We start from the raw sequence: 24,137 nt of genomic DNA, 5'->3' as shown, positions 1-24,137 counted from the left end.
GGAAATGTTGCTATAAGTGTTTTCAGTGTCTTATCAAGTGGCCCAACTCCCTTGGGCACACACAGAAAAAAAGCCTGTGACACTGTATAAATAGACACTCCCGTGTAATTAAAATGATTACAGCTACTCAAGATGCATGGGTGAAAAATTTTATGGAAGAACCAGCAATTACTGTCGTCATTTTGGATTTGTTGAAGTTTAGAACATCATTTTTCCTTAAAACATAATCGCAAGTGATCTCTGGTTTCATCTACAGCTCTTATAATCACAGTTCCAAGTGGCCACAACCATAGTCCAGTGGGATCAGACATAAATGATCACAAAATACAGTGACAGACATTTCCACTCAGCAGCTCTACAATTAGGGCTTAGAACTCCATCTGCTCTGAGTGGTTTTCTCACAAGCAAGACCCCTTGCCACCAGAGACACACTTTCCCATTGCAACTTGCTCAGAATCAATATATTTCTATCCAGATATATATCCTAACACACAATATCTCCATTAATCACATCCACTACCTCCAGTCCCTTCCTTTTGTATTTCTAAACAAGAACTGGGGGAACTATATCAAGGGTTCACCTGCTATTAGCTGGTCATTTGCTCCTCTATCCTAAGTATCATAAGAATTCGGCGCTAGATACACCCCTTAGTATATTCAGTGGCAGATCTCCATTGAATATCATGCTGAGGGGCCTATAAGGAGGATGATTTCTCTATTGTTCTTTCCTTAGAGTCAAACTCAATTTCATTCATGCTCCATAGAGTGATAAGTTGGGAATTTCTGAGGGTTGGAGCAGAAAGATAAAGCAGCTTTGTGTCAGGTGTAAGGTAATTATTTGCTAGGGTTTCTGTGCTATTTGTTTTTATTCCCTGTGTTTTCATTAACAGCTAATGAGTTTTCTCCCTTAATTCTGAAACAATAGCTTAGCCACTAGAAGTTGGCTTTTTCTGCCATGGATTCAACCAGCTGTTGCTGCTTCATAAACTTTATGGAGAAGTGAATTAAACTGCTAAAAACTTTCATTTCCAAATTCAATTCCAAACAAAACATGGGGGAAAATGAACCATGATGATGTTCCCCTTGTAACTATTTTGACTCACAGCAAACCCATCTGATTCTGAACTTGCAGGTACTATTTAGGGACAAACACAGGCCATAATGATGATTTTACTTAGAAATGAGAAAAAAAAGAAAAAAAAGACAGAAAGCAGTTTAAGCATAAAAAATAACATAAGAATAACAAATAGATAAAACATATAAATATATGTTTGCTTATTCAATATGTAAAGGATCAATGTGTTTTTTTATGTTAGTATGAAGTCATCTTTTACTTTTCTACTAATTAATTATAAGCTATATTGTAAACACTTTATTCACATCTGCAACCAACTGTTTATATGGCATGGGTGAAAATTTTCTAGGGTTTGCTATTACTTCACCAAGTTATCTTTGGATAATATAAGGGAATTTAAATTAATGTAAAATTGCCTGCTTTTTTTTTTGTTTTTGTTTTTATTGCTGCCATTAGAAGGGAACACATGACTTTTGACTCTATTTAATATTTAAGAACCCATGAGACACAAAGCTCCTTCTTTAAACTAATAAATCCTAAATAAAATGCTATAAATAAAGGTCCTTGATCCAAATCCAGTTAGTTTTCATGCTTGATAGCATTAACATTGCCAGATTTTCATGGACCAATTTCCTAGTAGTGCAGTTTCCAAAGCTGAACTAAGGTAAGATTAGTAAAACTGCAGCTTATTATTCCTTATTATAACCATTCACCTAAGTTATTGAATATAACACCAATCTAAGAAATATATTGAGTACATATGTGAAATGTTATTCACATGTAAACACAGTATGGAGCATATTTGTAACACCAAAGCTAAAGTTCTGTCAACACTTCCTTTATAAATTAGATACCATTTTGCACATACTCATGCATTAGAAAATGTATGGCGTTTCCCACAGAACATGTTAGAGGCTTCACTGATTTCTAAATATCCATTTGGATTTGCGTGGTTAGTTCTTGTGATTAATCCATGTATAGTGAAGGTCTCAAATTCTTCTCTGTTCTAGACAGTCTGACTTCTTGCCCATTTTTTTTTTGTCTCCTACACCTAGCCATAACTCAATGTATAAATATTCTTTTTTTTCCCAAGGCCCTGGCAGTGAGTATAATAGTACTGAATGTCATTAAGTCTACAGAACAAATGATGGGCCAGGTAAAGAAAGTTTCCATTTATCATTCTAAAAAGTTGCTCTAACTAGATCTTGAATGTACAAGAAATAAGTTGAGCTTATGACTCAGTTTTTTAGCTTAGGATACTGTTTACTAATTGTATAATCACGCAAAGAGTAACAGACTTCTTAAGAACCTTTAGGGATCTCATTTGCAGAGACAGCACAGTCTAAATAATAAGAAATGAAATCAAATTGATTGGATGCTTAGAGCACAATCACTACAACACCTGTGAATTCAACAACAAAAAGGGCAGCATAGTTTAATAATATTTCCAAAATGAACTACATCTGTCAGTGGTGAGTTGGACAGGAAAATGCCCAGGGGAGCCAATGGAAAAGTTCATTTTTTCTTCCTCCTTAAAAAAAAAAAAAAAAAAAAAAAAAAAAAAAAGATCATTTATGATGCAGTTTTTCATTTTGACCAGTAGGGTGGGCTGCAGTGTCTAGCATCACCCTAGTTCCTCAAAAAAGGAAAAAAAAGGTAGCCACTGTGTGAACCCTCTGCTCCTTCCCCTCCCCTCCCCGGGAAAATGCTGAGATTTTTAACCCTTCTTAAGTTTCACATAAAGGCATAACTCCTGGACATTAACAAACTGGAAGGCTGACAGCAACAAATACAAGCCAGATAACTGTATATGTGACAACACACACTTCATAAAGCAAATTACATCCTGTCAGCCATCATTCCGGCTTTACAGTAACACATTCCATTTACCACTGTTATTGTTCAACTGCTACTAAAATGGAACCTGCTGAGTTAGAATATTTTCAATAGTAATATGATTCTGACAGAATTCAAAACATGTAAACCTAGGTATTTGGTAGTATGTAGATAAATACACTGTAAAATGAATGCATTTATTATATGGCAACCAGGCAATCTTAACCTGGAATTATTAGTTCATCATTCTGTTTTCCCCTGTATTCTCAGTGTTTAAGTCTTACTATGAAGCTATTCAACTGAATTTTCAACATGTTTTGACTTACAGGAGAAAGCAGCTATAGTAATAATAAAAATATAATAGCTTACTAAGCTCTTACTGGTTATAGGCTTTAGGTCAAGACCCTTTATGTACTATCTCATTTAATCCTCAAAATAATCCTGTGATATATTATTAATTATATATTATTAACCCAAAGTTTCTGATAAAGAAATTGAGACACAGAGATTAAACAACTTACCCAAAGTCATACAAGTGACTCATAAGTGGCAGTGCCAGGCTTTGACCCCACCTTGTCTGATTGCTAAGCTCTTGTTCTAATCCACTGAGCTGTACAGTCTCCAAATCTGCATGCTTTATAAATGACAATCATTACTCAAAGGCAAAGCATACTGAATGACAGCCAATGACTTGAATTTATGGCATGTGCTATTAATTAGTATTTTTTTATTTCAGTAAGGTAATGAACTATAATCAAAAGTATAAATTATTATAAGTAGTAGGAATACTGTAGTCACATTAGGCATGGAACTAATAGAGAAAGTCAAATGTGGTCAGTGATTTGGTCAAGAAGGAACTGGTCCAATTCATAGGTTCAAATGTACTGTAGTAGCACTGTTGCAGTGATTTTTTAAAAATACCACTTTTTAGCATGAATCTCATGCTAACAAAATTTAACACAACACTTTGGGTTTAGTCAGATCAATATGTTGAATTTTTTTCCAGCACCTTCTGTGTGATTTTATTGGCTCCTGGGTATTTTGATGCTGCTTCATAGAAAGTGAGCCAACATGTTCTGCACCCAAATATAGCTTTGACCTGGCCTAGTTGTAGAATGCATTTCCTTTCTGGCACCATCATGCTTAAGTCTCACAGTAGGAAAATGCTTCAAAAATATGTAATTAGCCAGAATGTAGCAATTTTATTACTATTGGTTTATCTTTCTCTTCCACTCTTTTTCTTTCTCCCAAATAACAAATTGTAGTAGACCTTAGCACCCACTTCCTGTTCTGATGCATACTAGGATCTATCATATCCCAATCAGTTTACATTACTTCTTCTTGAGAGAAACTATAAGGCCAGTTGGATTCCAATATCTTCTGCTAAAGAAGAATGGGACGACATGATCTACAGGCTACAGGTAGATATAAGAAAAGTTTTTACAAAAGACCAAGAAGTAAAAGTAAAACAACATATAATAAAGAGTGGATTATGGGTAAGATAAGCAGGCCTGAAAATGTGAAACAGCTTTTAACATACTGAAGAAAAAGTGGGTTTTCTTTGTGAGTAATATAGACCTCCAATACCACTAAAGCTGGAATGGTAAAGGGTGACAAGATTTGGCCTCCCCGTGCCCCCCCCCCAGTAGGAACTCCTGTTCACGTATGAAAACAACACGTGTGTAATGACAACATCAACCAAAACCTCTCACCATCAACAGTTCTGTTCAATGTTGGTACCTTTTGGAACAGAAGTTTCACATGGAAAAGTATCTCCTTATATGTAAAATTTATTTTTCCTTCTTTATTGGGGTACCACTAACAAGGAAACTGCACTAATCTTAAGGAAAGTAAGTGGTATCACTTTGTAAGTTTAGGAAAATACCTTTCAGAGATGAACTATGATCAAGAACTTTCTAAGCTGGCAAGTGTGTGTTAAGATTGGTTCTTCCACTCTTTGCCTCACAAGAGTTAGCAGTGATTGGAATCTTTATTTTACACATCATATAAATCCCCTTGTACATAACTTAACAGTTCCTTAACTGTTTTAGTAGGACAGAGCCCGGTAAACAATAACTATTAAACAAGTTTCCAAGAGAAGTATGTGTTGATGGGAAGCACAGTGAAATGCTTTATAATAGAATTGGGCTTAACCATCACCTTTTTTAGCCTCCAAATATCAAACAAATTCACTGGGTTTCAAGTCCAAGGGCTTATTCACAAAGAGTTTTAAGCAGAAACCCCCAAAATTTTGTATTCAAATTAACCAGACATTTCTCTCAATACTTTGTGTCCAAAACATGAAAATTCATTAGAGGTACAACTCTTGAGGTAAATTAATTCTTATGCCAAGATTCTATGTCAGGAACTGTACTCTTTACCTGATTTTCTGTATTGGTCCAGGAATAATTCTATCTAAAAGAAATAGTTTATAAGTTTTTTTCCTCAACAAAAGTTTCCAGCCTAATCAAATAAACTTAAAGCAGTCATTAATTTATCAATTACTTTATTTTCTTTGCCATCTACATAATGACAAGAGTCAGAAGTTCTATGAACTTTTAATTAGCACATATGGAAAAAAGAAAGACTAAGATAGGGCAAAAAAGGTATTCTTTATCATTACCATGGGTATTATATGATGCTATTTTATTATTTATTTTAAAATTCACTTATAAGTGGCAAGTTAACTCAACACACCTATATACTACTGGTTCCCAAACACAAAACAACAGAGAATGCTGCTATTTTATATCATCATCAGGATCTTGCCTATAAATTCATATATAAAAATAAATAAGAAGGAAAAAGCATGAATGGGTATAAACTACCAAATTATGAATATACTGAAAAAAAGCTACCGGGTTAAATCAAGTTTTCTTGGTATGCTTCTTTTTCGTCCCGGTTTTATTGATATGTAATTAACGTATTTTATTAGTTTTAGATGTACAGCATAGTGATTTAATATATGTATATATTGAGAAAAATTTTTTGGATTTTCCATATCCTTTAATGAATTGAAAATATATTAACAGAAAAGACTCCCCCCTCCAAGACTGTAAGTTTAGTCAACATCCATCACCTCACATAGCTACAAGTTTTTTCTTATGATGAGAACTTTTAAGATCTACTCTCTTAGCAACTTTCAAATACACAATACTATCTTGTTAACTACAGTAAGCTTTATTAAATAAAAAAGTTAAGTATGCCCAGAGCAAAAATTTCAAACATTGTAAGAAGGCATGTAATGAAAGCTCATCTTCCCTCCCTTCTCTTGGTTCTTCTCTCCAGGAGCAACCATTGTTATGTTTCTTGGGTATTCTATGAATTTTCTATCTAAATGTAAGAAATGTCTGTGAGGGTAGTATGTCTTTTTTTTAAACAAATGGTAGCACCTGTCCTGTTCTGTATCCTGCTTTTCCTCCTAATTATCTATCTTGGAGGTTGCTTCATATCAGCACAAATAGATTTATCTCGCTTTTATTTTAACTAACTTTTAGCCAAAAAAAATAATTCATGCACATGGTGAAAATTCAAATAGTACCAAAAGATACAAATAATGAAGATTCTCTCTGTACTCACACTGATACACCCCTCAACAGGACTACCACTGTTAGATTCATGTATATCCTTCCAAAAATAGCCTATACACACAAAAAAAGCAAGCACACGTACATGCATGTGTGCACGTACACATACATGCACAGTACACTGTCCAAGTTGCCCTCTTCATTTAACAATATGCCTTGGAGAGATCTCCATGATACACATATATATTCCTTTAATCTCTCTGCAGCACTCCATTAAATGCATGTAACATACTTTATTTAACTAGTCCCCTATTGCTGAACATTTAGGCTGTTTGGAGTCTTTGCTATTCCAAACAATGCTACAAATGAACATCCTTGTGTATAATATATTGTGTAGGGAACACAGAAGGCAGCAGCATCTGATTCAAATGATTTCTTCTTTTACCTGCATGAAAGTCAGCTCTTTTTCTTATGTCTCAAGATCTTATATCCTAGGATAGGACATTTACAAAGGGCATAAAAATCTTAGAAAATTTTAATGTTAAAAAGAAAAAAAGTGAGTCCTTTTATTTAAAAAAAAATAACTCTCTTTGACCGTAGTTGCCAAACAGTGCATTAATTTAAAAATGCATCATTGCATTATTCCACTCTTAAAAAAACCCAACCAGTAGATGTATAGGAAGTAAAATATTTGAAAAGGTATCAAAGTCAGTAATTAACTTCAAAAACAATGTGTGTGTATATGTCCACCTTCTACAGATTAATTTGTATAAAATGTAGCAAATAAAGAAAGGGGGAAAAAGGTCCAAAGGAAGTCAAGTCACAAAAGCAGCTGTCAAGATTGTTGATGCTAAAAGTTTGGGCTAAAGCCAAAGGCAGGAGCATTCGTCCTGTGTACACTTCCCCCTGTTAAATCCCCAAAAGACATGGAAAACATTCTGGAAGATTTTTTTTTAAAAAGTAGTATAGGTTAGGATATTCTAGGTTCATAACCAACACTTGTGTTTATAAAATATTAGCATTCCAGGAATAGTGATAGAAAGATACTTAACAGTAAATTACAACTTTTGTAAATTCAGACTTTTTCTTACATTTGCAAACACGTCATAAATTTTGGCTATGTTTCTTTGTGTAAATCCTACTTGTGACTGTGCTAAAACCTTTTGGCATGAAGGCAAAGAGTATTTTCATAAATAAAAGAGTAAAATCACTGTACACTCCATTAATTCAAAAACACTTCTCTTCAACTTCAAAGGGAAACCTTTCTATCCTTTTTTTAGTGCTAAGATGGTGTTTCTTTGCTGCTTTAATGGCTTGCTTCTTGTAGTTGTCATAACTACATGCTCCAAGTATGTGATAGTAAGAGACGAGAAGGTGACATCTATGCTTCGATTCAACATGTCTCAGACATTACAGAGCAATAAGCTCATAAATCTAACCTCCGAAGTGCCTACTAATAAAAAGTTTGCACACATCCTTTAAATGCAAAATCTCACAAATATATACATGGTGAGTTAAATGGCCCTACACCAGGATTAAGCTGGAATGGATGAATTTTATGGAAAGATATGTGAAATATATATTACCCAAGTTCCACACATGGATTTACTTGCATAGTCCTACTTTGAAACATAAACATAATACTTGCTACCACTTCAGTAAGTGCCTACCAAGTGGCAAGCACTCCTCATGAGTTCATCATCTCATTAAAATTCATTACAACGCACAATAAGTGCAAAGTAGATATTATTAGCAAGATTTTGTAGATGAGAAGGTTATGTAACTTGTCATGGCTCACAAAGCTTGTTAGTAGAAGAGCTGGGATTTGAATTCAGGTCTGATTTCAAAGCTCATGCTCTTTCCTTCACAAAACATTAAACTTGAAAAAAAAACTTTTTTTTTTTTTAATTGGGGTATAGTTGCTTTACAATGTTGTGTTAGTTTCTGTTGTCCAGCGAAGTGAATCAGCTATATGTATACATATATCCCCTTTTTTGGGATTTCCTTCCCATTTAGGTCACCACAGAGCATTAAGTAGAGTTCCCTATGCTATACAGCAGGTTCTCATTAGTTATCTATTTTGTACATATTAGTGTATATATGTCAATTCCAATCTCCCAATTCATTCCACTCCCCCTTTCCCCCCTTGGTGTCCATACGTTTCTTGTCTACGTCTGTGTCTCTACTTCTGCCTTGCAAACAGGTATCATTTTTTTAGATTCCACATAATGTGTTGAAACAAAAACTTAAAAAAAAAACCCTCACTATTCTATGTATTTTGTGTCCAAGATACATAAAGTATCTTATGCATTAATGTACCAGGTTTCATAATAGAAACAAAAGAATGTTACATTTTAAAATTATCTCAACCTAGATTTTTCTTTTATCTTTGCATTATGGTGAATTTAAAAAATGTACAAAAGTAGGAAAAACAGTGCAATAAACCCCCTTGTACACATTATCCAGCTTCAACAAGAGTTAATTTATGATCCATTTCATTTCGTCTACACCCCCACCCCATTTATTTCTTCCTCTCCCATATTATTTTGAATAATACGTCAGACATCTATTACTTTATCTTTAAATATCACAGCATACAAACATAAACATAATGCCATTGTCACACCTAAAATATTAGCAGTAGACTCTTAACATAAAATATCCAGTCAGTGTTCAAATTTCTAATTCTCTCATAGATATCATTTTTTATAGTTTGTTTGACTCAGGATGCAAATAAGGTTCACACATTAGTTGATATGCCTTTTCAGTCTCTTTTCATTTATAGTTAATGTGGCTTTATAATAACATTTTCTTTATTCACTTTGCACTATTTGCTTTTGCCAAGCTATAATTTTAGGTATCAATTTACTTTGACACGGGATATAGGCTTGCCATTTCAAAATAAGATTCTTAAGATTCACACAGTGGAAAGTTTTCATATTGAAATATACCAAATATTTTTCTCATAAACCCTTTACACCACCCATGCAGATACTCAAAGAATCTTCAAGCTGGCAAGAAATTTCACTGGCCCATATTTACCATTATCGCAAATGTAATGTGAGTGACCACTGGACAGAAAAAAATACGATTTTGTTATATATATGTATAATATTCCCATGGTCTTTCTTAAATTTTTATTTAAATATTGTGTCATTTGTTTTAGACTCTGGGTCCATGGTGGGCAATTTTTCTAATACTCATGAAGATGTTTTATAGCAATAAATTTTAAATTGTAAACACTATGCCTTGCAATCGAAATTTTTTCTAACTAAAACTGTAGTATGCTCAATGCCATCAAGTACTATTGTTATTATATCTAAAAAGGTAAAACTAATATTGTTGTTTAGAAATTCGACGAATATCATGTTTTGAATATCTGATTGCTGAAATGGTAAAAGTTCCATGGCAAAGATTCCAATGAATTTTCTTTGTAACTTTAAGTGAATTTAAGTAGAGAAAAAGTTCTCAAAGTAAGCAGGACTTGAATTATCAAAGGAATCTCAATCTTATTAAAAAATAAAAATAAAAAGCCTTTCCCATGTTTTACAATTGTACTTGAGCCCATTAAAAGAACTCTTTCATTTATTTTCCTTCTACATTAAAGTAATAAATTATTTGGATTATATATTTTTTTCCTGTTTCATTATTTTTAAATGAACTTCATTCAGGAAGTTGACAGTAGACCAATAAGACAATTTAGGTGAAAATGTGAGGGAAAGAATTACCAATAACACAACCATAAACAGAAACTACACCATGTCCAGGTACCGTGCTAGGGCTTAAACATATTACTACTAGTCCTCATGACAACCCTGCAATGAGACAGTAAAATACAGCAATGAAGATACTGGGCTCTGGAACTATTAATGAGCATGGAGTTTCTTATTGGGGTGATGAAAACGTTCTGAAATTAGATAACGGTGATGGTTGCACAACTCAGTGATCATACTAAAAACCACTGATGTACACTTATAAAGGGTGAATTTTTTGGCATGTGAATTATATCTCAATAAAGCTGTTATTTTTTCTAAAAAGAGTATATCCTATGAAGTCAGACTGACCAAGTTAGAATCCTTGAGGGGAATGGTCTTGAGCAATTCTCTTAACTACTCTATGCCTCAGTACCCACATCTATCAAATGGGTATATTAACAGTACCTATTTCATGGGCTGTTCTAAGGGTTAAATAAGATAATGCATGTAAAGGACTTAGCACAGTGTCTGGCACATCCTCATTTTATAGATAAGGTAGCCAGGGTTCATAGAAATGAAGCAACTTACTAAGTTCACATAACCTTTAGCTAAATGGTACAGGTGAGATCTGAGCCCAGGTCTATCAGGCCTGTATGTCCATGTTCTTTCTACCATGCCATGTTTCTTCTCCAGAACAGGGACAAAACTCTCCCTAATACTATTCAATGATCACTCCTCCATCACATTAAACCTGGGATTGAATGGAATGATGGATAAGAAACATTTTGCTGGAAATCCTTCTCTAGGTCTAGGCAGTCCCCTCTCCCAAGCATCTTTCTTTAAAGGTTACCTTTGCAGCACATTATGTCAACTCATCACTTATATAACCAGATGTTTAAATGTGTGCTAATAAAGAGATTAATAAATAAGGGATCTTTTATAATTAAGGAGTATTTTCCTTCTAGGCACCAGACTCTGGTCCAAATATCCTGAAGAACACAAATGTGTATTTTGGCAAATGAACAGAGTTAATAAAATTCATCCCATCATCTTCCCGCACAAGGATCCTGCCATAGATTAAAATGCTACGAAAGTATGGGGCCACCATTTCTGTCCTTTCTCACTTCCTTCCCAATACTACCTAGTCTTCCAGGGCTCTTAAAATCCTTCTGCCATCTCTTTTCCTTCTTGCATATTCCTATTCTTTTCATAATTCTAAATTGTCCTATAGTACCTTATATAGACCTGCTACTGCTCCCACCCACCCTACATTTCAAAATCGAACAATCTGCTAAGATCTGCTCAGAAGGGCAAGGTAAAAGATACTCCTTCCTCTTCTACCCCCAGAAAATGTCTTAGGGGGAGGAGCAAAGCTGGGGGCAAGACACATAAATATGGGTTTTACTATCTGATCTTTCCTTACATTTACTTCCAAATGAGCAAAGAATTTGCTACAGATATCCAATCATTGTCAAGAAGTAAATATAATTTTCTGCTCTAAATAAACTCTTTTCAATTGTCCCCTTGGCTGCTCTACCTCTGCTCTCTTTCTAAGAGAGAAAGACTGTGTAGAAGTTGCCCTATGATGGAAGATGACTACAATACCACTATTAAAAGAATTTGGTAAGATGTGTCCTTTGTCTTTTTAGCACCACACAGTCCCTTGTGTTAAGTTCCAAAATTATTTTCTCTTCTCAACACATTACTACCACATCTCTGACACTAATTCTTCATTTCTCCTTTAGGTAAGTAATTCTACCTTCACAGTTCCAATCACTTCTGCCAGTTCACATGCATGTTCTGCCCCCTGTGGATTTTGGTTAACATCTGTTAAACACTGAACTATAGGGCCATTCCTTGAATAGCATATTTCACATTTTGCAAAGCAAACTGCTACATTATTACATATAATTCTCCATTCTCAATCTATGTTTTCAGCCATAAATGCTTTAGGACAGTGAGATATATAGTAACACCATATCACATTATTTAAAATATTATAAATGCTATGACTTTAATTTACAATAGTTTAAAAGCTTTAAAAGTTTTTTTATTCCTTAAAATTTGCTTTTAAAGAAAACCTTATATAGACTTGAAAGTATGAGCTAGGAAAATTTAAATTTTAATAAAATTCGTATCATTACTCACAGTTTGAATTTTTTAAGGTATTACTGCTCACTGAGACTGGATACACTGACAATGTTAAGAGAATAAAAAATGTTGGAGGACTTCCCTGATGGTGCAGTGGTTAAGAATCCGCCTGCCAATGCAGAGGACACGGGTTCGAGCCCTGGTCTGGGAAGATCCCACATGCCGCGGAGCAGCCAAGCCTATGAGCCACAACTACTGAGCCCGCATGCCACAACTACTGAAGCCCGCACGCCTAGAGCCTGTGCTCCGCCACAAGAGAAGCCACCGCAATGAGAAGCCCACACACCACAACAAAGACCTAACGCAGCCAAAAATAAATAAATTTTAAAAAAAGAAAAAAAATGTTGGAAAAGTTTACAGTTGGTTAAAAAATGTTATAGAGCAAAATAGTTCATAAAGCTATTTTAGATTTTCAAGTTTAATCTAAAACTCTCTGTGATTTTCTGAGAAGATAAAAATCTCCCATTTATAACAAGTTGAGATAATTAATATTCAGAATGATGTTTCTGACATTCTCAACCAGTGTACTAAAAATAAAGAATGCATATACTTTAAAGACAACCCCTCAAACTGAATTCAGAAAAAAATTTCAATTTTGAACCTTTTAAAAATGTGCTCTATTCTTGTCTTTTTTTTTTTTCAATTTTGCACACAGCTGTCTGTTGTACTTTTTAGAATCATGCCAGATGCTGGGTTCATCCAGCAAAAGCAGGAAAACAATGGTTTGAAAGCAATTAGAAGCACTGAGGCTGCAGTGAGGCTCATATTAAAATGTGATAACACTGTTCTAGTGGGAATTTCAACACTACTCCATCTCTGACATTTTTCTGTTGCCAGACAGGCGGCCTGTGTAGAAACGCACTGTGATCGAGGAGGTAACATACTGGAATTTATTTCTGGAGCAAATGAAGGATTAGCTGAGTTGGGGCCCTCCCAAGGCTTTTATTATGGACTCGGCCACCATTTTATTTGAATGCCAGTGGATCCTGTTGGCATCTAACTAAGCTCAAGGAATAAAAGCATATTAAAGCTTTGGTCCTATAAAATAATCTAGCACTAATCCATTCAGCAGGCAGAAGCATCAGGGCCTCTTGTTGCTAAAAAGCAGGGCAGGGGGGCCCAGCAGCATGAAGGTTAATTAAACACTCCACTAACTTTCCTCAGAAATGGCTAATGCCACTCTATGGAGAAGCTTATTTAGAAGATGCAGAAGTAAACAATACCATCTACAAATTTTTAGTATAAAACCATAAATGGTCAGAGAGGACTCACCTTGGGGCTGAAAATTCCAAAAGTACCTGAAATAAAAAGAAAAAGAATGGAGATAAGCCAAACTTGTATTTCTCAATCTTGGTTGGCATATGATAGCTATAGCACCCAGTCCAAAAAGCTTCCTAAATAGTCAATAACTAGCCAAAGCCACTACCTACTCTAAGAAAAACCAAAGGGCTGTCCCTGAGATTTGAAAGATTCTTAAAGGCTTGAAAGGGACATTTAACTCCCTGTACCACCTTATGTAAGCTGACTTGAGAGCTGGAAAGGTCCTAAAATGTTACCTAGCCATGGTCCAGGGTTTCTCATAAGGAGCTCTGCAGGCTTTGAGCAGGAAAATTCCTCGTTGTGACAACCTGTCCTGTGTATTACAAGACAATCAGCATCTCTGGTCCTGGGCACCAAAAACAAGTGGCACCCCCAGTTGCTATGACAACTAAAACACCACCCCCCAACACATCCCAAAATACCTTCTAGCCTAAATTCTTAATTTTACAGGTGAAGCGTGACAACTGATTCAAGGTTATCTAATGTTTTAGTGTCCGAGCCAAGACTGGGGCTCTTGCAGTCCACTCTGTCATGCTATCTCCTCTTTTATTTTGGGAAATGATCGGCAAAACCGACAACCCTTAAAGTCTTAAACCAAATGAAATGGCAGTAGCATCAAGGATCGTTTTTAAGTCACTTATTTGAAATCTAAATTGCTTTCCCCCGACAGAAGCAATGCTATATACAGTGGCTACCCACAGAAGCCTATCGATTCCATTTCCTCCTGCCTTCACAGGGACCTTACATTATTCTATATCGATTTTCTCTTGTATAAATTCAACCTCTTCCTCTCAGTGTGGCCCTTTCCATCAGCATTTATGCTCATAGAAAAATAAAGCAAACCTTCCCTCACCCCCTTCATATCCCTCAATCTGCTGTCCTCTTTCCCTTCACATCACCGTGAAATTTTCAAAAGTGTTGTCATAGTTTCTCCTTATTTCCTCACCTCCCACTCACTCCTCATCATACTCCAGTCTTGCTTACAGTCACCACACATGAATTCTTGCTATGAACATAGTGACCTCTATGTCTCTAAATAGAAAGAAAATTTTTCTATCCTCATTTTGACTTCCCAGGGGTGTGTATGTGTATAAAAGCATTTTTTCCTAAGGAGAGAGTCCACAGCTTTTATCAAATTCTTAAAAAGATTCATAATCCATAAAAGATTAGGAAAATGGTAATACGTTGGTGATAATGGTGTGTCTTCCAGTACATACATGACTGAAATAAGGTGTGGCTACTTTAGGGAGGAACACCAACCCAGTGAGCACCTAGGTTATTTCTTTATAAGATAAAAATTCAGAAAATGGAGAGGAAGGAGATATGCGGGGAGTGTGCTGCCATAATCCAGAGATGATTTGTGGGAAATAAGCAGAGTTGAGGAAGAGAAGGTGAAGAAACCTTGTGATTGACTCTTCTTGTTCCTATTCTTTCTCAGAACAGTTCTGGGCTAGCAATCAGGTAAAGGAATGTAAGATGCTTGGGTTAGAGGGCAGGGAAAGTTCAGAACAGCTTTGACATCTTCAGTGGAAAAGGGGAGAGGGGATAAGAAAAACATGGGTGGGAAATGTAAAGGTGCAACATCTGGGGGAAAGGGCATTCATGTTGACTTAAGGGCATATGTAAGTTGAAACTGTCTGTAACTTAAATAACGTTTATATTAGTATGATGGGTTCATCTCCACCTAGCAGACAGTGCCGCTTCCCATTGAACCTGGCCACTGTGAAAAGTTTTCCATAAAACTCTTGTCTGTAAAACACAGCTAATCAAGCAAATTATCAAAGGGGTGAGCAATTTTCCATCTTCTGTTCCTATGTTTCCATCTTCTTTCAAGGCATTGCCTTGGGCCCTGATTCCAATCATTACCGAAACTCTAATTCAATATAAATAGAAATCAGGGTGTTAGCGTGTGCAAATTGTGCGTGTGCACTCCTCTTTCCAAAATGTTAATGATGGCAACAGAAAGAACTTTGCTAACAAATGTTGTTTTCATTTATTGACCCAGAAAAAAAACTTAGCCATGCCCTGGAAGTTAAAGGGCCAACTCATGGCAAATTGTTAAATAGATAAAATGTTACTAATGATCTCTGTCTCTTCTTTTATCTGCTCCCCCCATAATCCCCACTCCAACTCACACACATATTTTCAGTTCCCTTCTCTACCTACTGTAAAGTGTCCTGGTTTCCTGGTTTCTCTTGTTAGTTAAGAAGATGTTATATGTTCACATATACTAAGTATTGCTTCTCCCAATAGTAGTTATATCTTAAGAAGGCTGATTACAGAGAAAGAATTAAATTTAACAGATAAATTTAATCCAATAAAGTGGCAGGTCTATCTAGTTGACGTTAAATAGCAGAATCTGCTTTATTCTTGATGACACTGTAATTAAATATTTCTGTCAATAAAAATCATATGTAGAACTTGATGTGGAATGACATGAAGTGGAATGTTAGTTCCCTTCTTCCTCAAGAGGTATAAAACTATCCTGATAACCTACCTCTTTCCCCTCTCTTCTTATTTTAACTATTAATTATGTAACAACCCTAAAGAAAGTCTGTTTGCGCGGGCGCGCACACACACACACACACACACATCCCTCTATCCCACAGCTCACAGAGGATACTTCTAAAAAGCAAGGCCAAAAGGTGAGCAATCTCACCCCTCGCTGGAGAGTGCCATGTATTATTCTCTGCTGGACACATTTGAGGTCTTGATCTTGTCCTGTTAAATATATCCTATGGATGGCCTCCATCACATTCTCTGGAAAGATGATTCCACACTAGAGAATTCTACACTCTTTAGGAGGCATTAGTCAAATCCTGCCAACATCTTCTAATTCTTATCCTTCACTCTGAAAACAATTATGCCTTAACCAGAGACTCCAACAAGTCTGAAACTAGAAATTTTAAACCAAAATACAAAGACCACAATAGAAGTATATAGAAGAAAAAGCATGCAAACACACACAGAGTTGTGTTTATCCTAAAAGCCTCTAAGAATTTCCTATCAGGGCTGAGCAGATAGATGAACAAACACTTCTTTAATCTTCTCTTTGAAGCTTCAGCTTCAATATGAAAGGGAAGCTATCACTCCTCTACAATATCCATACTCAGCATCACCAGGTCCATGCAAATGATATTTGGAACTTGAAAAAGATGAGTACAGAATGAGCAGAGAGAAAATGCTGCAGCCATATTGATGATGATGATCTTCACATTCAGTCACAATAAATCCATCTTAACTTGTGCCTCCAAAAATGAAAATGGAAGAATAAGATGTCACAGCGTTTAGTCTACGGCACAGAATAAAATCTTGAAAATTTAGGGTTACATTACATGCAAAACAAAATTTGCTATTTGTGTTTTTTTTAATTAAAGAGGTTTTAATTGAACTTTAGTTTAAGGAAAAGTGCAGCAAATATAAAATGAACCCACAATATTGAGGGAGTTTTGATGAACAGCTGCAGCTGTAGCAGCAGTAGTAATAGTATGATAATAATAATGCTAAGATTTTTGAAACATATTGTTGGACACTGTTTTAAGCACTTCTCTTATATTAACTCGCTTCCTCCACACTCTAACCCTATTATTATGACCATTTTATAAATGAGGAAACCAAGGCCTCAAGAGGTGAGATAACTTGCCCATGGTTTCACAGCTAGTAATCAAGGCAGACGAGTTTCTAATCCTAGGAACTAGTTGCAGAACAGGCACTCTAATAAGAAATTAAGTTTTGGGACTTCCCTGGCGGTCCAGTAGTTAAGACTCTGCGCTTCCACTGCAGCAGGGGGTGCGGGTTCATCCCTGGTCGGGGAACTAAGATCCCACGTGCCACGCGGCACAGCCAAAAAAATAAAAAATAAAAAAATTTTTTTAAAAAGAGGAAAGTTTTGAAAATACAATCTAACTTAAAAGCACTCAGCAAAATGAATTCTTTCTCTAAAGACATTTTATTACTGTAACAGAATTCAGTCACTCAGTCAACAAATATTTATTGAATGTCTTCTATATGCTTTGCTCTGGTGCCATGGATGAAATGCTGACTGAAATAGATATGGTCCATCTCAGATTATACTTCAGTATCTTTCAAATTGCAATCATACTGTTCTAGTGTGCCACTCAAGATTCACAGAATATTAGATTTCTCCTAAAAATGAGGCTACTGACTTTTTTTTGTTGTTGTTACATGTGTTTAACCTCCTCCTCTACCACTTTAAATTTATTTATTTATTTATTTATTTATTTATTTATGGGTGTGTTGGGTCTTCGTTTCTGTGCGAGGGCTTTCTCTAGTTGCGGCAAGTGGGGGCCACTCTTCATCGCGGTGCGCAGGGCTCTCATTATCGCGGCCTCTCTTGTTGCGGAGCACGGGCTCCAGACGCACAGGCTCAGTAATTGTGGCTCACGGGCCTAGTTGCTCCGTACCATGTGGGATCTTCCCAGACCAGGGCTCGAACCCATGTCCCCTGCATTAGCAGGCAGATTCTCAACCACTGTGCCACCAGGGAGGCCCGAGGCTATTGACTTTTAATCATTAGTTTGGGGTTTGAGGGTGGGTGTCAAATTCTTGACCATGGAGCTAACCAATAAACATGGTTATTGAGATTAAAATACTCAGAGCTTTGCCCACTCAGTTAGCTAATTAGATAGATCCTGGTGAAGTAGGTAAGACAACTGTAACTATCCTCATGTTACTGGAAATATCTAAGAAGGAAAAATAATTCCGTTTCCAAATTATAGTAAAACAATGTATTCAGCAAGTAAGATATGCTAGGTATTGTGCTAAGTATACGTTTTACATGTATTATTTTATTTAATCTTCATCATAATCCTATGAGGTCAGTACTATTATTATCCCCATTTTACAGATGAGGAAACTAAGACTCAGGAATGTCAAACAAATTGACCAGGATCATGTAGCTATTAAGTGGCAGAACCAAGATCTGTATCCAGGACTGCTTGGTTCCAGAGCCCAAGCTCTTAAATTTCATATTAACTGCATTTCTATTGGCTGTAATATAGAAAACAAATCTAGTATTAAGAGAAGGTATAATTGTTTTGTCAGACAGCCTAGTATCAGGGAGTAATCAGTTCAGAGGTCTTTAATTTGGAGTCAACTATGGACTCAACTATTTGCGCTTGAGGAGATTCATGAACTCCCTAAAATTACGGGTGAAAAGTAATATGTGTTTTCTTTTCTCTTGAAAAAGAGTCAATAAACTTCATTAGATTTCCAAAAATGTGACTAACTCTCTGCCTCCAAAATGATAAGACCCTCTGGGTTAGATGCATAGGATTATAATGGCATTATAAACCTAGCTATGCAGAAAGGCCAACATCTGTAATGTTATAAATCTAGAACATCTAGATGAAAATTTTTTGCAACTAAAGCATTAAAAGTGTTATTTTACCTGTGACTTACAGAAATTTAAAACCTATCATACATTCCCTGTCTTGGTAAACCACCTGTTAAAAAAAATCAAATCTCTTCTTGATGACTTACAGATATCCACATTTGAACTTCAATTTTTTGTACAAAAACAGCGGTGTCTTCTAAATGGATAGGCTATCTGCAATACTCAGTGTCCAGAGACCTCTATTTCCCTCTTGACCATCTCTGTTCTCTGGTAATGGCTGTCTCCAAACAGACTGCAAAGACTAAAACTGAAGTGTTATCCTGGCATTAGAAATGGAATTTTAGAATTCAAATGGACACCTGGGCTTTAACGGCAAGTTAATAAGGCTAGGAAAACCCTTGTAATTGACCTTGAGCAGTGAGCCACATGGTAGAGACTGATTTATCCCCAAGGAAATGACTTTTCTGAACAATACTAATAGTCTGTACACTGGATATTTCCTATAACCTCTTCTCTCACTTGGGAAGATTCACTTGATTTCTAATTCTCTTTCTCCTACTAGTGTTCCATCTCTTACCTTGCAGAAGGAATGGGCAAGGGGCAAAGGGTAATAGGGCATGACACCCAAGAACAGAAATGGGAAAAGAGCACCATCTGGTGGAAGTCTCTGGTGGAGGCATCAGAGGACTGGGACCCAGGGGTGGGATACCAGCCTTAGAAACAGTTGGGCAAGAATGGGAAGGTCCCTGGGAGTGGTGCCGCCTGTAGTCCCTGTTCCTTCAATTCATCAGAAGTACAAGACCTAGTGTCTGCCTACAGGAAGCTTACAATCTAGTCCAAAATATGAGATACTTACATATGAAGAGATGTCAATCTAAGATAGTAAATAACAAATACTATGGTAACAACAGACAATAAGCACATAATTCAAGTAATAGAAGGACCTGTCATAAGAAAGTCCTAGGTTCTAAGTTAGTAAATAACAAATACTATGGTAACAACAGACAATAAGCACATAACTCAAGTAATAGAAGGACCTGTCATAAGAGAGTCCTGGGTTCTTTGGGGGGAGCTAATATTTCTGTGATCTTGAGTCTATATCCACAAATTTTAGAAACCCCAGAAGACAGCACCACAAAGTTCTCTTACAAGACACAATGGTCTCAATTAAACTTTTATTAAAAAATAAACAAGCAACATTATCTGATTTGACAGTATTACCCATGACTAAAACAAATTTTTTTAGAAGTCCATTCCCAGACAATAAAAAAGAAATAATATAAAGTAAACTAATTCAATAAAACCCTATTCACCACTAGAGTCTTCTATAACACTATCACTACATGAAATCCCTGCTATGTCAATCCAACATCCACTCTGGATATTAAAAGTAAGAAATCTAGGAGCTAAATAATTATGCCCTTTCACTGAAACACCGAAACCTACATTCTAATACTTATTCCCCTGTGTTCTAGCGTTAACACTGCAAATTGTGGTTGTTATGACTATGCAATCCCCATACACCCTACATGTAATAGACAACCAAGTATAACTTAATGAACTATTAAAGAAAAATGCTAGCCAGCTATGTTGTGGCAAAATAAAAGACCCTAAATGTCAGGTCAGAGTTGACGTTTCTTTCTCTTTGTGCAAATAAAAGGGAGCAACTGAGGGGTGAGTTGGTTTGCTTGTTTTTAAGGATAGGGTATAATGTCCACAGTGATCATATCCAGCAGAAATGTGCAGCCTGGATGGGAGAGAGCGAAGAAGGGAAGCAGTTTAGGAAGCTGCTGGAGAGCAAAAGAAGGGACAAGAGATTTGATAACAGATGTGGAGGCAGGTTGGGAATGAAGAGTCAGGAGGAAAGTCAGAGATGTCTTTTGGTTCCAAACTTGTGTATTGAGAGAAAACAAGGCAGAACTCACATACAAAGAAATCTAGCTGATTATCATATTTTAATCTGTACTATCTTTAGCTCTTGCCCTGCCATTTTTGTCACCGTTGATACTTAGAACTAATTTGTTTTTTCGTTTGTTGGTTTTATTAATTTTTATTGGAGTATGGTTGCTTTACAATGTTGTGTTAGCCTCCACTGCACAACAAAATGAATCAGCCACACACACACAGATATCCCCTCCCTTTTGGACTTCCCTCCCATGTAGGTTACCACAGTGCATTAGGTAGAGTTCCCTGTGCTATACGGTATGTACCCATCAGTTGTCTATTTTATACATAGTATCAATAATGTATATGTGTCAATCCCAGTCTCCAGATTCCTCCCACCCCACCCCTTTCCCCCTTGGTATCCATACATTTGTTCTCTATGTCTGTGTCTCTATTTCTGCTTTGTAAATAAGATCACCTCTACAATTTTTCTAGATTCCACATATATGCGTTATTATATGATATTTAGTTTTTCTTTCTGACTTACTTCACTCTGTATGACACTCTCTAGGTCCATCCACGTCTCTACAAATGACCCAATTTCATTCCAGAACCTAACTTGTTTTATTTTTTGCTTGCTTCAGGTTAATAGCTACCCTTAGACCACTGAGACTCTTAGTTATCTGATTGATGAATAACTGATAACTGTATGACTCTGTGACTGAGGACCATATACTCATTGAATTTTACAGCCAGAAGGACATCGAAGGTCATTTAACCCGGCCCCTCACTTTACAGATGAGAAAAACGAAGCATGGAGAGGTTATCTGGTTGCACCATAAGAGTTTAAAAATCCACATTGTGGAGCTATCACAGTTTATCTTGTGCAGAATCAGGAACAGGTTCAAAAACATGATATTCACTTGAAAATTCCTTTGATATTTTTCTTGTTATGAACATGGTCACTTTATTCACCTGAGAGCAAATGTTACACAAAATTTTTAAGCTGGACTAGTTCCTAGGGCTCCTCCAGGCAGTGTGGATTTGTGAACATTAACATGTCAACATACCCTTTATATCTCAAGTTATGAATACTCTCAAACAGTAATAAATCTCCACTATTTGCCAGACACTCTGTGAGGAACTAAGAGGACAGAAAGCCTAAACTGTGGGCCAGTTTGGCTGGAATTATGCAAAATTGTGCAAAAGTGGTGTGACTGACCCAAAACACACACAAGGTAAAAATTGGGGCCAGAAGAACCCAGGTCTGGCTAATTCCAGAACCCATCTTACTGCCTAGAGATGAAAGTTGCTGGGGGTGGATCTGGGATTGGATATTGGAAGATGGCTGGTGGGGGGGAGCGGGGAGAGAAGGGTCACAGAGAGGCCAGGCCCAGGATGCAGAGGGAGGCCAGGCAGAGGGGCCAGGCCCATCAGAGCAGGTGGCAGAGGCCCAAAGCAGACATGTTTGAGGAGGGAGCAGGGCAGGATTCTGAGTGGGTTCCAACCTGAAAGTTTTTGTTTTATCTTGTGAAACAGGCTATGATGTCAAGCAAGAGTGAGAGGGGATATGATAAGGTAAAGACAGCTGAAGATTTGAGGGGGAAGAATACTGAGGAAAATTGGAAAGGTTGCTGATATGGGGCATGTGAAATAACTGCCAGGCATCATTAAGGGGTGAGCTGAGGTTGGAGACTAAGATTTACTGTGGCTGCAGTCCAATTGTGTAATTTTTCTCCAGCACTGATTATCTGCCCAGGTATAAGATCAGAAAAAGTGGACAGTTGAATTGATCCAAGGTTAGAATTTTTCTAGGCTTGTAGGATGAAAGGACAAGAGAGTAAGAGAAGACTGGAGGGGCACACCATGGAGCTCGGGCTGGCCAGGGAAGAAAGCAAAGGCCAAAGACTTGACTATAACGTCTGTACACATTAAATACTTTTAACAATCAATTAAAATATTCAAAAACCAGAGATACCATTATTCTACTCTTCTCTCTCAGGACTGTTCTTTGTCCCAAAAGTCCCAAACCTCTCCTATCTCATGTTCCCTGTTTCAATGGCTGACAACTCCATCTACCCAACTGAAACTTAGGAATCATCCTTTACCTCTTTCTCTATTCTATGTACATCCCATAATTCACAAAGACCCGGAGATTCTACTCCCTTCATATATTTTTAATCTATCTCCTCTCCCTCTCTACGGGCATTGAATTCACTCAAGTCCTCAAAATGCCTCACCCAGATCAATACAACCATGTCCCAAGTGGTCTACCTGCTACCTTGCCCCTCTCTGGCCCATTCCCCCCAGTGCTGATGGAGAAAGAAGTACAGTGACCGTGAAGAGCAAAGTCTCTGCAGGCAAGTCTGGGTTGGAGTCCCAGCATCTTCATCTTCTAGCTGTGAGACTGTATCTACAGCCTCAGTTTCCTCATCTTTAAAATATAAATAATAACCATACCTGTCTCATATGGTTCTTGGGAGGATTAACTGAGATGATACACACAAAGAACTGAGCATTAGGCCTGGCACCTGGCAGCCTTCAATAAGTATCAACTGTTATGTCATTATTCTAACAACCTAACAACACGCAAGCCAAGTCTTAACATTCCCCTGCGTGAAATCCTTCAGTGGCTTACCCCAGCCTGGTCCTCCCCTGCTCTGCTCACACTCCTCCTCTTACATGTCACAGCTCTCTCTGCTGGCACACTTTCCCCTTCAGGCCCCTTCCTCTCCTAGTGAACCCTTGATGGGCCTCCAAGGCCCAGCTCAGTCTCCTGTGTTAGGTGCTCCCCCAGCACGTATGTGCACTCCCCTCAGCAGCATCTGTGTACTGCACCACAGGCTTCTTGTCTCTATGTCACTGAGCCCTCAAGGGGCAGTAGCACAGGGCTTGCTAAATAAGTGAGCAAAGGTGAGAAGCAGAAGGGCTGTCTGAGTTCAGCATGAGTAGAGCACAGAGTACATTTCAGGGAGGGGTGGAGACAAGGTTGGAGAGGCAGGCAGAAGGCAAGGCTCTCTAAGCAATGCTATGGAGTGTGGATTTTATCCCAAATAAGATACGGAGAGGTACCCTCCTTTTCCTCTAAATTATTCACACAAAGGTAAGAGGGGGAAAAAAGAAATCAAAGGAAGGGAAGAAAAGGAAGAAGAGAAAGATAAAAATAAGTAAAGTTCATTAAACTAAAACCTTCATCCAAATGAAGAATTTTTCTCCCCAAAGCCTGGCTTCAAAGGCTAACTACAAAATGACCGGCAAAAGTATACTTTGAAAGATACAACCGAACACACATC

At 37.0% G+C, this 24,137-nt stretch overlaps 1 protein-coding gene across 2 annotated transcripts in view; it reads right to left on the bottom strand.

The window, feature by feature from the left end:
• SKAP1 (src kinase associated phosphoprotein 1) overlaps positions 1-24,137 on the bottom strand; it is a 282,155-nt gene that overhangs the window by 197,244 nt on the left and 60,774 nt on the right. For both annotated transcript variants that reach the window (XM_082373185.1, XM_082373186.1), the window contains exon 3: positions 13,557-13,582. In XM_082373185.1, coding sequence (XP_082229311.1) covers positions 13,557-13,582 — 26 coding nt within the window. The remainder of the gene's footprint in view (positions 1-13,556; positions 13,583-24,137) is intronic.

This window comes from Balaenoptera borealis, assembly GCF_965194805.1.
Source record: "Balaenoptera borealis genome assembly, chromosome: 20".
In the NCBI taxonomy this organism is placed as follows: domain Eukaryota; kingdom Metazoa; phylum Chordata; class Mammalia; order Artiodactyla; family Balaenopteridae; genus Balaenoptera; species Balaenoptera borealis.
This window is presented reverse-complemented; position numbering and strand designations above follow the sequence as displayed.